The 13,626-nt window shown below is 31.2% G+C and overlaps 1 protein-coding gene across 1 annotated transcript; it reads left to right on the top strand.

The window, feature by feature from the left end:
* Window positions 1-12,151: 12,151 nt before the first annotated feature.
* On the top strand, window positions 12,152-13,256 carry LOC132310262 (uncharacterized). The gene is made up of 2 exons (XM_059808452.1): window positions 12,152-12,802; window positions 12,909-13,256. The coding sequence occupies exons 1-2, from the start codon at window positions 12,227-12,229 to the stop codon at window positions 12,972-12,974; spliced, it is 642 nt and encodes a 213-aa protein (XP_059664435.1). The 5' UTR covers window positions 12,152-12,226; the 3' UTR covers window positions 12,975-13,256.
* The last annotated feature ends 370 nt before the right edge of the window (window positions 13,257-13,626 follow it).

Genomic DNA, 13,626 nt, shown 5'->3' with positions numbered 1-13,626 from the left:
ACTTTTTAAAATAAAATTGAAATATACTCTGCTCTAAGTCAGTTTTAAATTTGTTTTTTGAAATACTCAGTAAAACACATCAAAGCACACCTAAAACGTGAACAAAATAAATTCTAAGGCAATTAATTTGATAAGTGAAAAGAATCAAATATTTAATACAGGTTGAAGCAAGTTTAGGATCAAGTTAATGACAAGTTATTTCTTGAAGATACAAGACACAAAGTTTAAGACAATCTCTCTATATTATGGTTCGATGTATCGTCTGATACACGATACTTTTTCAAGTTCGATACGTAATTCATATTAGCGAATTTACACTGGCTTTGTCCGAGTCCGTTACACCGAGATCGATACCGCGAACGTGACCGATACTACAAACCATGCTCTATATATACACTCTCTCTCTATAATTTTCTAATATGTCTCCCTCTTCTTCTATATGTATCTTCTCCCTCTAGAATAGTTGTAGATTTGCAGTTTCTCTCAATCGCTGAAATTGATCCTTCACCTCAGTCATCACGGGAACCTCCACAACCACCAATGTCATCATAGCTTCTTTCTCCTAGTGGTTCTTCAAGCCAATGTTATAATTTTGGAGGCTAATTTTGGCATTATGAAAACATCACCAACCCACTTTCCTTTCCCTCCAATTCTTTATTTTCTCTTCAAATCCTCCTATCCAAGCACAACATTCCTTGTCATTTCAATTCTTTCCCTATCCCCCAAATCCTCCCATCCAAACTAGGCATGAAGGTTAGTGTAATTTTTCACTACATAGGGGAGATCTTTGTAATTCCATTTAACTAGAGGCAATATTGGTGCAATTTAATTTTTTTGGTCCGCCCTTCTCTACCTACGATGACTACTAAATTGAGATGTGATATATATTATAAAACGTGTTAAAAGCAAATAAAACCATAGGTCATTAAAAAATCCCCATTTTTACAAAATTGAATTTGTCAACCCTACACAATAGGTGTAATTCAATTGAACACGGTGTTTGAATAGGTTTTACGTGTAGTTTTTCCATTAAGAATAATCAAATAGTTTAAAATAATTTAAAATTATAGTCATGATTTGGAGTTGGAACTTTCGAAGAATCAACGAGAAAACAAAGTTTAGGACTCACCGCTATTTATTTCCACTGTTTAGAATTCAACTTTGAGGTTCAAATCCCATCTTTCGCGTTCGAAATTTGAGCAACAAATAAATTATTCTTAAAATTATTTGTTGGGGCAATTCGAAGATAACATGAAGATTTCTTTTTGCAAACTTGAAACTAACGAACATTCTTGTGGAATAGTCAAGTTCATAGTCCGTTCATTTCCATATATATATATATATTAATTATGTGCTCCTCTTGCTTTATATATATAATTTGCATATACCATACAACTTGACATTGTCACTAGTAATTATTTTTTCCAAAAACGACGAAGTACAAATTTTGTTTACACCATCCAACAATAATAGTTTGATCTTTGTAGTTTCATTTAATTTAGAGGGATGTTAGTATCATTTTTTCTAAATATATGTTTTTTTTTTGTTTTTTTTTAATACTATTAATTTGGCCACAAAAGTAAATTTTCTGGTCCGGCCTTCTCTTCCTATGATCATTATTAAATTGAGACCTGATATATTATAGAACACATTGTAAAAGAATCCAAATTTGAATTGTCTAACTTACATAATAGGAGTAAATTCAATAAAACACGACATTTGAGTAGGTTTTACTTAAGAATAATAAAAAGAAAAATATGTAATTTAAAGAATTTCAAAATTATAGTTATGATTAGGATTCGAATTCCGAACAATCAACAAAAAACGAAAGTGTGGATTCACAGATTCAATCTTGAGGTCCACACTCTCTATCTTTCATGCTGGAAGTTTGAATATAATTATTTGTTTGAGAAATCAAGATGAGAAGAATATATCTTTTTTCAAACTTGAACTAATGAGCATTCTTGTAGATTAGTCAAGTTCATGGTCAATTCTGGTTCAATTTCCATTTCAATATCAAGATATATATATATGTGAACTAGAATGCAAGAGGAGCACATAATATATATAATTAGTAATAGTTAGTTCACAGAATCACAATGATACCTAGTAATGTAACCATTTTCTGACATCACCCACGTGAGATGAACATAATGTTGAAAAATATATATATATAAGTAGCAAAAGAAGGCATTAATTTATATTTAGAAAGATCAGACTTCCCTTCTATCTATTCTCATGAATCTTAGCATGTGTTTGGTTAATGGCATTGTTCATTTGTTAATTCAAGTGTTACATGACGGTTTCATTTAATTTCAATTGTGAAAGTGAAGTAATGTTGTGTTTAGGGACAAACATGTCGGTCCAACTAATATATATATATCTATATATATATATATAGATTAAATATGTCGGTGCAGATGAGTCTGTGGTTGAACCAACACTCACACATGCACACTTAATCAAAGACGGATTTTATATTAACGAGGTTCAGTTTACTAGGATTACATAATTTGTTATCATTAACAAAGAGAATCAAATAAAATAAATAAATAAAATACTATTGGTATTTGTAGCATTACTCCTATAATAATTAGTGTATAACAAAATTGGAACCACACAACTCCTATAATAACTAGTGTATAATAAAATCGGATACGAATTCTCTTGTTGGGATATCTTTTTTTTGTTCTCTTCAAAATTAATTTGAAGATCAATATTAAGATACTTCATTTGCCACATATTACTTTCCCTCTCTCTCCTCTCAACGACTTTCTCTTTTTCTCTAAATCTTAGATACTAAGACCAAATTTTTCTTTTCAAATTGTAATAAACCTACCTACAACCTACTCGTTCTCTCAAATAGTTAATCTTCTTTGGATATTGCTCCTGATTTTGTATCATCTTTAAAACTAACAATTGAGGTTTTAAGTTTTGCTCAGTTCACTAGAAAATAATCATAAATATATGCTGAGTTTAAAAAAAAAAAAAAAAAAAAAAATCAGAACAAATTAATAAACCAAGAAATCAATCAATGAATCCATTGGGTTTCTTTGAAAATTAATTAAGGTTTTAGATTTGGCACCATTCATTATTATTATTATTGTTTCTGGAATAATAATAATAAGTATTATTATTATTTATATATGTGTGTATATATTACATTTAGCACAAATTGAAGAAGTCGGCGGATTCCGGCAAACAAAATTTGGGTATGAAAGTTATTGAAAAGGAAAGATAAAATTTTGGTCTGGTATATAATATTTAGAGAGAGAAAGAGTGAGGAGAGAGAAAAAGAGGGAGAAAGATGTGGTAAATGACATAATAAAATCTTAATATTAGCCTTCACATTAAGTTTGAACAGAGCAGGAGAGAGGTGTGAGAGAATTAGTATCCAACAAAATTAGTGTTAGAATTGAATAAGAATAACAATACATTCACTAAATTCAAAAAATACCCAATAAAATTAATATAAATAAAGACAGAAACAAAATAATGGTAAGATAGATGTCATGTGAGGAACTTATTATACACTAATTTTTTTCACTTTCATTCAAAGAATGTACCATTCTTTTAAAAATGAAAGTTTTCTGTCGGTAACAAAAATCAATTGAGACATTGCATAACTTTTCTTTGTCGTTGGAGAAGGAATAGGATTCTATACATTGGTGATCATCTTAAGCATTCTAAGATGTCATTTAATCACAATTTAGTGGGTCCCATAATCCATTTTTGTTCAATATGTCCCTAGTTTAATTAAGTTTAGCTGAAGTGGTCTTAGGTCAAGAAAGAAAGTGGCATTTGATGACCATAGCATTGAATTGTAGGCGTGGACTCAATGCTAAGACAAGATCAAGTATACTATAGTGTGGTCAATTGTTGGCTTATTCACAAACGGTCCTGAAATTCACAACCAATCACTCCGAAACAAGATATTTATTGATGGAATGGGAATTTAATCATCTTGCTTTGCCCTGTTGGAGAAGGTATATATTCCAAAGTATTGGCTCAAAATTAATAATAAGACGTGATATTATAATTTGTAACAAACCTCTTTCTAGTCAAATATATATATATATATATATAAACAATTGAGCCTCTAACAAATTACTAGTTGGATATTCCACAAAAAGGTAACTTTGCAAATAAGGTATTTTACACTTATAGAATTTTGTCTTAGTATTCTTTTCAACATGTGTGGCTCTCACGCGTTTCGCACGCACTCTTCTTTAAATTCTCACTATTTATGACATAATTTTGTCATTCTCAAATTTGCTTTCACTCGTACTCACACTTATAATAAAACACATCTCTTTGTGAGACAAATAAGGTATTTTACACAAATAAAATCTTGTCACATTATCCTTCTTAATAGGTGTGGCTTTCATGTTTTGAACTCGCTTTCATTTTTACGTTCTGCATGTACTTTTTTTCAAATTCTCACTATTTATGACATAATTTTATTTATTACTTTCAAATTTGTTTTCGCTCGTATACTAAAACTCATTTCTTTATGAGACACCGACTAGTCTGAATCGAAATCAATACTCATGTGTACAGGTGTATGTTAAGGAATATCGCTTTCATCATTATGTGGTCCAAAACGATAATATCATTCTAATCAAAGTTTGGATATTTTGAAACTGTCCATTTAAAGGATTATTATGATATTTTCTTACTATTCGCGCGTGGGGACCCTATAAAAATAGTTAAAATGCATAAACATATTGGATTAGAAATAAAGAATGTTTAAGAGAGGATATTATAATTTTATAAAAAAATAATAATAATTCCACACGCGTCCACTTAAAGGAGACGTTCTGAGCTACAATTCTCATTGCAACACGCCAATGAATATAAAGACAATTGATGAGTCACCGTCAATAATTTCTCCAATCACACCATGAGAGTTTGCATGCAGTTGATCAGATCAAGGTAAAAATTATCTACCTAACCAAATAAATTAATTAATAAATAGGGTAAATATAATGTAACATTACTATAATCAAACGTATATATATTAGTTTTTATTTGGTTTAGTGCTTTAGTAAAAATGCAAAAGAGTGTTTTTAATTTTCTCTATCTTCTTCAACTTTTCCAATCAATATAGTTTGTGATATATTTTTTCCCTTTCGTTTGGTGACATAATTTTCATCCATTCATGTCCTTCATATTAAGTGATAAGCTTGAAAAAAAGAAGTTAATTAAGCAATTAATTAAAGCATCTTTTGGATAAACATGAGAAAAAAAGAAGAAAGGATACTATTAATTATAAGGGAAAAGACATGAAATGAAATGACAACAACAACATTTTTTCATTTTTGGATAAATTATGAGGGAAAATAAATAAAATGATAGTATTATTGTTAAAAAAATACAGAGGAGAGAAAAGAAAAAAAAATAAATGATAAGAATTAAATTACTATCATAAAAAGTTATAAAAAGGTAATTTTGGAATTAAAAAAATATTACTTCCTTACTATCATTTTCCTTCAAATCTTTTCATTTTTGGGAGAATAGCACATGAAATAGCTCTTTAAATCCCTCACAATATTTTCTTTTATCTTCACTAAAAGTTACCCAAACACGATTTTCACAATTCTTTCTTTTCTTTTCTTTTCTTTCCAAATCACTCAATCTAAACAAAATGTATATGCTATGGCCACATTAACTGAGATGAGTAACTGAAGGAACAATAACGATTGAGTTTCTTCCCACCACTGTTTTATTTTCTTAGAGTATATCCCATGGAAAATGATGTTTAAGCTTGAATCTCAGATTCTTGCGGGCATTACCAAGCACGGATTCTTTGTCATTTATTCAAGCAATATATATTTATATATATACACACAAACACACACATATTCTATTCATAATATCATATATAGTTTCCTTAATTGCTGCAATTGCTTTCTTGTTGAGTATATATCACAGCTACAAAACGATATATTAAGCCTGATTCACAAGTTCAGATTCTTTCAGGATTAATGAACACAGATTCTTTGTCCCTAATTTAAGCAGTTCTTAAGAAGATATATATACACACACACACATATAAATACATGCAAAATGACAAAATAGCTTCTTGCAGCAACAGCTAGTTTTTCTTTGAGTTGGTGTGGGGTATATAGCATTGAAAATGATGTATTGAGCATGATTGATGAACTCAGAGGCTCTTATTAATATAAAATTAATAATAAGAAATAGTTTTTTTTGACTTTGGATGTTGTAAGTTGTACACAAATAAGCTGTGTTTGATTTTGGGGGTTGTAACAAATAGATGATGAGTAGTGTGGGACAAGGCAAGGCACAATTAAGTTGGAGAACAAATGTAGTTCTAAGTTTGGTATATCAGAGGGCCATATCCAATAAACTTTTAACATACAAAGCTAATTTCTCTTCTTGTTTCACGCAAGAGTGACATTACACTCACATATTATATATATATATATATATATATATATATGAAAGTGTGGGACATTGTAGTTTTGACATGTTGGACAGCTTTGCCGAGATACTCAATTAGGAATCTAATCTTTCGTTTTAGCTTCATCACTATCTTCTTTTGTCCGAATATATAATATCTTCTATTCTTGGAGTACTTTATAAGAAATATAAAATTAATGTAAACTAAAAAGCTTAAAAAGCTTCATCAGTGTTATTATACCATGATATCATTAAATAACTTTAAAAACTGTTTAATTACTTCCATTATTAAGTCTGCTTTACTTATTTTGGGCCCAAAAATTAGGATAGACTTCTCTCAACATATGATATAGCTTTGTTTTTAACTATTTTTTCAATGAAATATCTTGAAATCATTATCATTTAGCAAAAAAAATGCTTGACATGAATGAAAAGTCTTTTAGAAAATAACATACTTTAAAAATTTTATTAATTTATATTTTCTTTTTTATTCATTAACTTAAATATTCATAGGCATCAATTTCATATACCATTAACTGCATGTGAAAACAATTTTGTTGACTGTCTATCAAAAGCATATGCAAAATAAAAGTTTTATATTGAATAATTGATTTACACGCAACAGAGTAACTCACGTCTATAATACGATTGGATCTTGTTTTGTTGCAGTCAATTAAAGACGGGCTTATATATTATATACACATATATATATATATATGTATACATACTCTTCGCGGTAGAGGTATGTCACCTATTTTGTCAATTTACAAGTTTACTAGGGTTCGTTGTCGTCCACCCAGCTGCCTACCGAATAGTAAATCAATAAAAACTGGGCTCACCGAACTTGACATTGCGCGCTTAAAACCAGTCCACAACCATTTTCAAATGTGGAGGGACACGTTTCTGTTTAGAGGATACACCATCCTCCAAGGTAGAAATCATTATAAATTGAATCAGACCGATTTTGGTTGAATATTTTTAGAATTATCAAGATCGATTTTGTTTTGATTTATTTTAAAATCGGACTAAACCGAATTATGTGCACCTCTAATTCCATATCCACTAGATCTGTTCCGAAAATATATTAAAAAATTAAAAATATATATTATTTTTTTTCTTCTCTCAAGCCATTTTGAATTAAGAAGATGTGAAAGTGCTATTTTGTTTATACGAGTAAAATGAGAGAAAATAGATGTCATAATTGGGATTGCCGTAGCAATTGTGAGTACTTGGATGCATGGTGTCAATCTCACAATGAGACCAATATCAATTAATAGCCATAGTTTCCATAAGATGTGTGGATGTCTGTTTTTTACAAGAGAAAACCCTATTTTTCTGCAATGATTCTTCTTTGTAGCTATGTCATAATATATCTGAACACTTGTCCCGGATCGATTTTTAGATCATAATTGCGCTAGTAAATAACTAAAGAAAATAAATAGATGAGAGATCAAAAAGAAACTAATTATATAAATATCTCTCTAAAGTTCAATAATTATTTGACTGTGGGCGGGTCCCTTTGTATGTGTTCACAAGAAATAACAAAAACAGGCCCAAAAACCGCATATACAAATGGTGTTTCTTTTGGGCCTTTTCAAAGTCATTTGGGAAGGTTGGTATTTGTCTTTTTTTTGCCCTTTTGACCTAAATCTGGTCCATTGGGTTCTCAATAGAATGATTATTGTTGGCCCATTTGGTTGTCAAAGTTGATTTTATTGGGCCTTCAGGATTTAAGGCTCATCCTATAAAACCGTCTAAGATAGTATTGAAAAATGTTGTTTCAAAGAAACAGAGAAAAAAATAGGGGCCCAATGGTGGAACTCCAAATTAGGTCCAGCTCTGTCTCATCGAACAAATTAGAAAAGGGCCCAGCCACTTTTCTATATATATATTTTCATCGGCAATACCTCACTCACACGTCCACTTTGCACTCCAAGATTCAGTTACATATTATATTTTCAATTACTATTATTATTATTATTATTGGTTATAATCAAAAGATATGTATGAAGCCTTTTGTAGCCTATGTAGTTCAAGTTCATAATTGCTCGAGTTTAACTGGTTTAAAAAGTAAACTTCTAATTGAGATTTGATCTTGGCTTGCTTTTAGTTAACAAATACGAGCAGTGATGAATTTGGAAAATTGTATGAGAAGGGCAAACTTGAGTAACAAGAATAGAGGTATTATCAAGAATTGAGTGGAGGCATTTTTTAAATTTTAACAAAAATTATAAGTAATTTTGTATAAAAAAAAAAAGTTTCAGTGCCCCCACATAGTGAAGGTATTGGATGCGCTTAGCGCACCGGGTTCATTTGAGCCGTACATGTTAATCATGCATGGACACGTATAATGCATATAAGGCTTGAATAAGCTAGTGTGTCATGCCCTGATTCATGATGACTCATTTGTCTCGGCTCTCCTGGAGTCCTTCAGATCTAAGCCCAAAGGCCCCAAACCTTGATTCATCTTTTAGCATTCTACCCTTTTTGGGCTTGAATTTCCTTTAACTAATTGTAATATTAGTAAAACAAAAGACTAAAGTGTAAAGGAACTAAACTAAGAGTTACTAAAACAAAGGAAATAAATCTTAGCTTGGTGTTACACCTCCAGTTACAAGTTTGAAATGAAAAATAAACCAAGTAATTATGGTCGATTTAGCTGTCTGGCTAAGATCTACCCTAGAGGTCTTATTAATAGAGAGTTGCTTTTTGGTGTTTACTTAAAGCATCCGGGGTGGGGATAAATGTAGAGTAGATTTCAGTAAAGTAGAGAAAGAGGGGCTGGTATGGGTGAATGATATAGTCCTTAATTAGTGGTCATCTGCTATTATCTATTCCACTCTCCACAATTAGACAATCACATAGATAATATCTATCCATTTTGTTATAATATTTTAATATTTTCTTTGTTAGCTTCTGGTTCATTTTCTCAACATCTTCAGCTATAGCCGGTGGATGGCCCACCTTTGGAATTTAATTTTTAAATTAAATTAAATTAATAATAAATAGATAATGAGATATTTATATTACATACCGTAAAACAATTTTCAATACAAAAAAGTAGAGTACCATGTAAGTATTTTTTATTAAATAATGCTTACGTGGTACTTTATTTTTTAAAAAATAGATAGAAAAGGTGTATAATGCATACCAGATGCTCTTAAGCATCTTAAAGGCTGCTCTGTGACTTGATTAGGGCTGATAAGTGTGATGATGTGTTTCTGCACATGGGAGAAAGATTTGATTTCACCTATACGTATGGACATTTCAAGCATAGAAGAAAAGTGTGCAAAACAAAAATATACGGGTTGGACGGTTCGTGACACTACTTGTGATCGGTCCTAATATTTCTTTTTTATAGTTTTCATTAATACGTCTTGATCACTTCATATAAGATATGAGAGGTATCGTACACTTCACATTAAAGATTTAATTGATAATTTTTTTTCAATAATTGATGTTATTTTCAATTATTGAAGATTTAGTGTTATTAGAGGAATCAATGGAGAAAAATTCTCATTATTTCCTATTTTCTAATTCTTTCAATTGTCATATTTTTTTTTTCCTATATAAAGGAGCATCCACCATTGTATTTTATATGAAATGAGAGAGTATTATAAAAGTGATGTAACTTTTTGAGCTTTTTGTGCCGTGGATGTAAGCCCTAGTGGCTGAACCACATAATATTGTGTGTTCTACTTGTTTTATTTATCTCTTCACTTCCGTTTGATTCTTTACACCATGGTATTAGAGTCTAATTTCTCTTCCTAGGTTCGAACCCCTATTTTGGGATATTCCTTTAGCATATGAAATGTTGCTAAGGGTTTCTCGATACTATTTGTGTCTTGTTTAGGCTGCCAATTTGTTCAACAGTAATGTTTTTTGTCTTTGTCGTGTCTGTGACAGTTTTTATTGACTTGTTTGGGCGGCCAGTGTGTTTGGTAGCATTGTCTTTATCTTTGCCGTGTCTCCGACAGTTTTTATCAACTTGTTTGGACTACCGGTGTATTCGGTAGCATTGTCTTCGCCTTTGCCGTGCTTCCAGCAGTTTTTTATTGACTTTTTTGGGCTGTCAGTGTGTTCGGTAGTATTGTTCTTCGTCTTCTCTCTTCAGCATTCACACTAGTTATTACTCGTCATCTCAATGGTAAGTTGCGCATTCATGCTCCAACTTGAGCGAGAGTATTGAAAAAGGAATCAGTAGAAGAAAATCTTTCAGTAATTGATGTTATTTTCTATTATTGAAGATTTGGTGTTACTAGAGGAATCAATAGAGAAAAATTCTTCTTATTTCCTATTTTTTAATTCTTTCCATTCATAATTTCTTCATCTATATGAATAGTCTTCATGTATTATATATGAATTGAGATAGTATTATAAAAGTGATGTAGTTTTTTGAACTCTTCGTGCCATTAATGTTGGCCCTAATGACTGAACCGTGTAATATATATGTGTTCTACTTGTTATTTAATTTATCTCTCTCTTCTTTTTCGTTTTATACTTTAGAACAGAGTGTAAACAGAAACCAAACCAATACTACAGTTTACCCTTTTGCCGTGACAAGCCAAGGTTTGCAACCTTATAATGGTACCCCTCTTACCTTTGACATCATCAAGTTTAGTGCTACCCAAAACATTTTTTTTTTTTTTTTTTTTTTTTTTTTTTTTTTTTTTTTTACAAATTTTATCTTACTTGGCAACTAAGTGGGATGCCATTTTTTTTCTTTTTTTCCCTATCTCTCTTAACAAAAAATAAAAAAAAAAAAAAAGATTGGCACTATATTTTCTTTACCTTTTTATTTACTTATTTAATTTAAATTTTCTTTTGCTTAGCAATCAAGTTTGGTCTTAGGATGCCATATGAATCTTGAAAGTTTTTCGTACGTCCTGTGATAAGGGTGCGCAAAAAAGTAAATCAAAGGTAAGGTACAATTATTGTTAGATATATATGGTTTTGAAGAATGAACCAGACATGATATACAATGAATCTCTTCATACTTTTTCAATTCAGAAAGAACTTATATATGCCACGTTAGGTGTTTCCACATTTAGAACGTACACTACAATTGAATTTAACAACAACCGGTGATACAATGGAAGATCAAAGCATTCATATCTACAGATCTGACAGTTCTTCAAACTTAAATTTATTGTTATTAGTTATATATATAATATTATATGCATCAAAATTGGTGAGAAGATTTTTAAATGATAGCATGATGTAAAATTGATTGTTGAAATTTTTATAACTCGTTTGAACCGTCGGGGAGCAAACGGGCATATTGAAATTTTTTTCATATGTTATAATATTTTATGTTACATTTAGTTTCTATATGAATTATGATTTTCTTTCATTTACAAATATATATATATATGTAATGTAAAGAGTAGAATCACATATTCAATTATTAATACAATTATTAAATTTTCTCTGAATTTATCACTTACGTTATCGTTCCTTGTGAACAAATATAGTTTTAACTTTCGTCATAATTTTTTTTGGAAAGATTAATTACATGTGAATTGTTTATTTGCATCCTTTGATCTTTTAAATCATCTTCACCTTACATTTTTGACAAACACTTGTACTAGTGAAATTGAATCATCATTTTAACTTTCGAACAAAAGAAAAAGATGACAAAGGAAAAGGTAATAAAGTTGTGGCAAGCACTCCAAACTTTCTTAAAATGCACAGTAATTAAAGATCAAATGTTGCAGATCTATATTAAAGATAGCATTCTGGCCCTATTTTGGACATTGTTATCTCCAAGCTCACTCCTTTGCTAACCAGTCAATCTCAAATGGCCACGACACCACAAATAAACTTGAAGCTATTCACCGAAAAGAATACAAAAATAAAGTTGAAGCTACTCGTGAACAAGGCGAGGAATGTGCTGTTTGCAGAGGCCGGAAAGGACTTTGTGGACTTCTTGTTTGGACTCCTTGGGATGCCCCTTGGCTCCATTATGGCCCTTTTAATTGAGCGCGGCAAGACTACTTTCGGATCCTTGGGCAGTGTCTACCGGAGTGCCAGAGGCTTTGACAACAGCTATCTGCTGCCTAACCACAAAAATAAGGACTTCCTCTCGCGGCCCACGGCAGCCTCTTCAAGCACCATTCAGACCCCTCCATTCAGTAGTAGTACTTTCCCATTATTTGTTAGCCCATTTGGTGTTAGTGATCATTTGTTTCCAAACACTCCTGCCAAGCCAGATCAGTTGGATGGGTATGTTAAAGATGTTGTGACATACATGGTGATGGATGATCTGGTGGTGAAACCCATGTCCACAATATCTAGCATCACTCTTCTGAACACTATTGAGGTTAAAGATGTTGGTTGTCTTCAAGAAATGATAGTAGAGATTGACATGGAAATGGTACTACTACCCTTTTAAATCTTCTCAATTGGCTTCTTTAATTAAAATTGTTGTTGTTGCTTTAGTTGAGTAGTGTGTTTTTTTTTTTTGTGTGTGCTTTTATTAGGGTTTGGAGATAGTGCAGGCCTCCTTGTATTCCAACACAGTCCTTTCAGATGTTTTCCTCCCCTGAGAGAATCAGCACTCAACTTCAAGCCAATGCCCCTACTTGAAATTTAGGTTTGTTTCAACTTAGTATTAATTAATGGGATTGCAATCAATCTTTAATTTCACTAGTCAAGTAGGAAAAAGGCATTGTTAGTTCCCTTTTTTAGCATAATAGTAGTATTTTAACAGCTTGTTTGTAGCTTAGAGGTTGTTACTACTCTTCTTGTTAACTTGGTTGTCAGTTGTTACTTTTATGCAAAACTACTGCTTCTCTTCTTATGGATGCATATATTTTAATTTGACTCCATTAAGGTGGGCCTTGGCATCAAATTAATTACGGGTGGGACGCTTAACCTTTGAATCAACAGGCCAGTGGCCTAGCGGTACTAAGTTCATACTTCTTAAAAAAAATGTCAGGAGTTTGAGTCTCAATTGAGATGTGTGTGTGAGTACCAACTAAAAAAAAAAAGAAGTTTAAATTGTTAAATACTATGGGCCGTTTGGCAACCACAATTGATTTGTACTTTTACTTTGACACGACGCAGAAGCAATATTTTTGCTTTTAGAGTATGTTCAACACTATTTAGAAGCTTGTTTAGTAACCTAAATTTGTTACAAGATTTTTAAAATCAAAAACATGAAAGCGTGCATGTTTGGTAAAAAGTGTTGCAAGTTTG

This window comes from Cornus florida, unplaced genomic scaffold, assembly GCF_030987335.1.
Source record: "Cornus florida cultivar Cherokee Brave unplaced genomic scaffold, ASM3098733v1 CherokeeBrave_3.0.0_Hap2_Chr05, whole genome shotgun sequence".
Taxonomy (NCBI): domain Eukaryota; kingdom Viridiplantae; phylum Streptophyta; class Magnoliopsida; order Cornales; family Cornaceae; genus Cornus; species Cornus florida.
Note: the sequence above shows the minus strand (reverse complement) of the source record. Positions and strands in the feature narration are given on the sequence as shown.

Coding starts and splice junctions, on each gene's coding strand:
- LOC132310262 (XM_059808452.1), top strand. CDS start 12,227: ATGGCCACGACACCACAAATAAACTTGAAGCTATTCACCGAAAAGAAT. Junction 12,803..12,908: donor TAGAGATTGACATGGAAATG/GTACTACTACCC, acceptor TGCTTTTATTAG/GGTTTGGAGATAGTGCAGGC.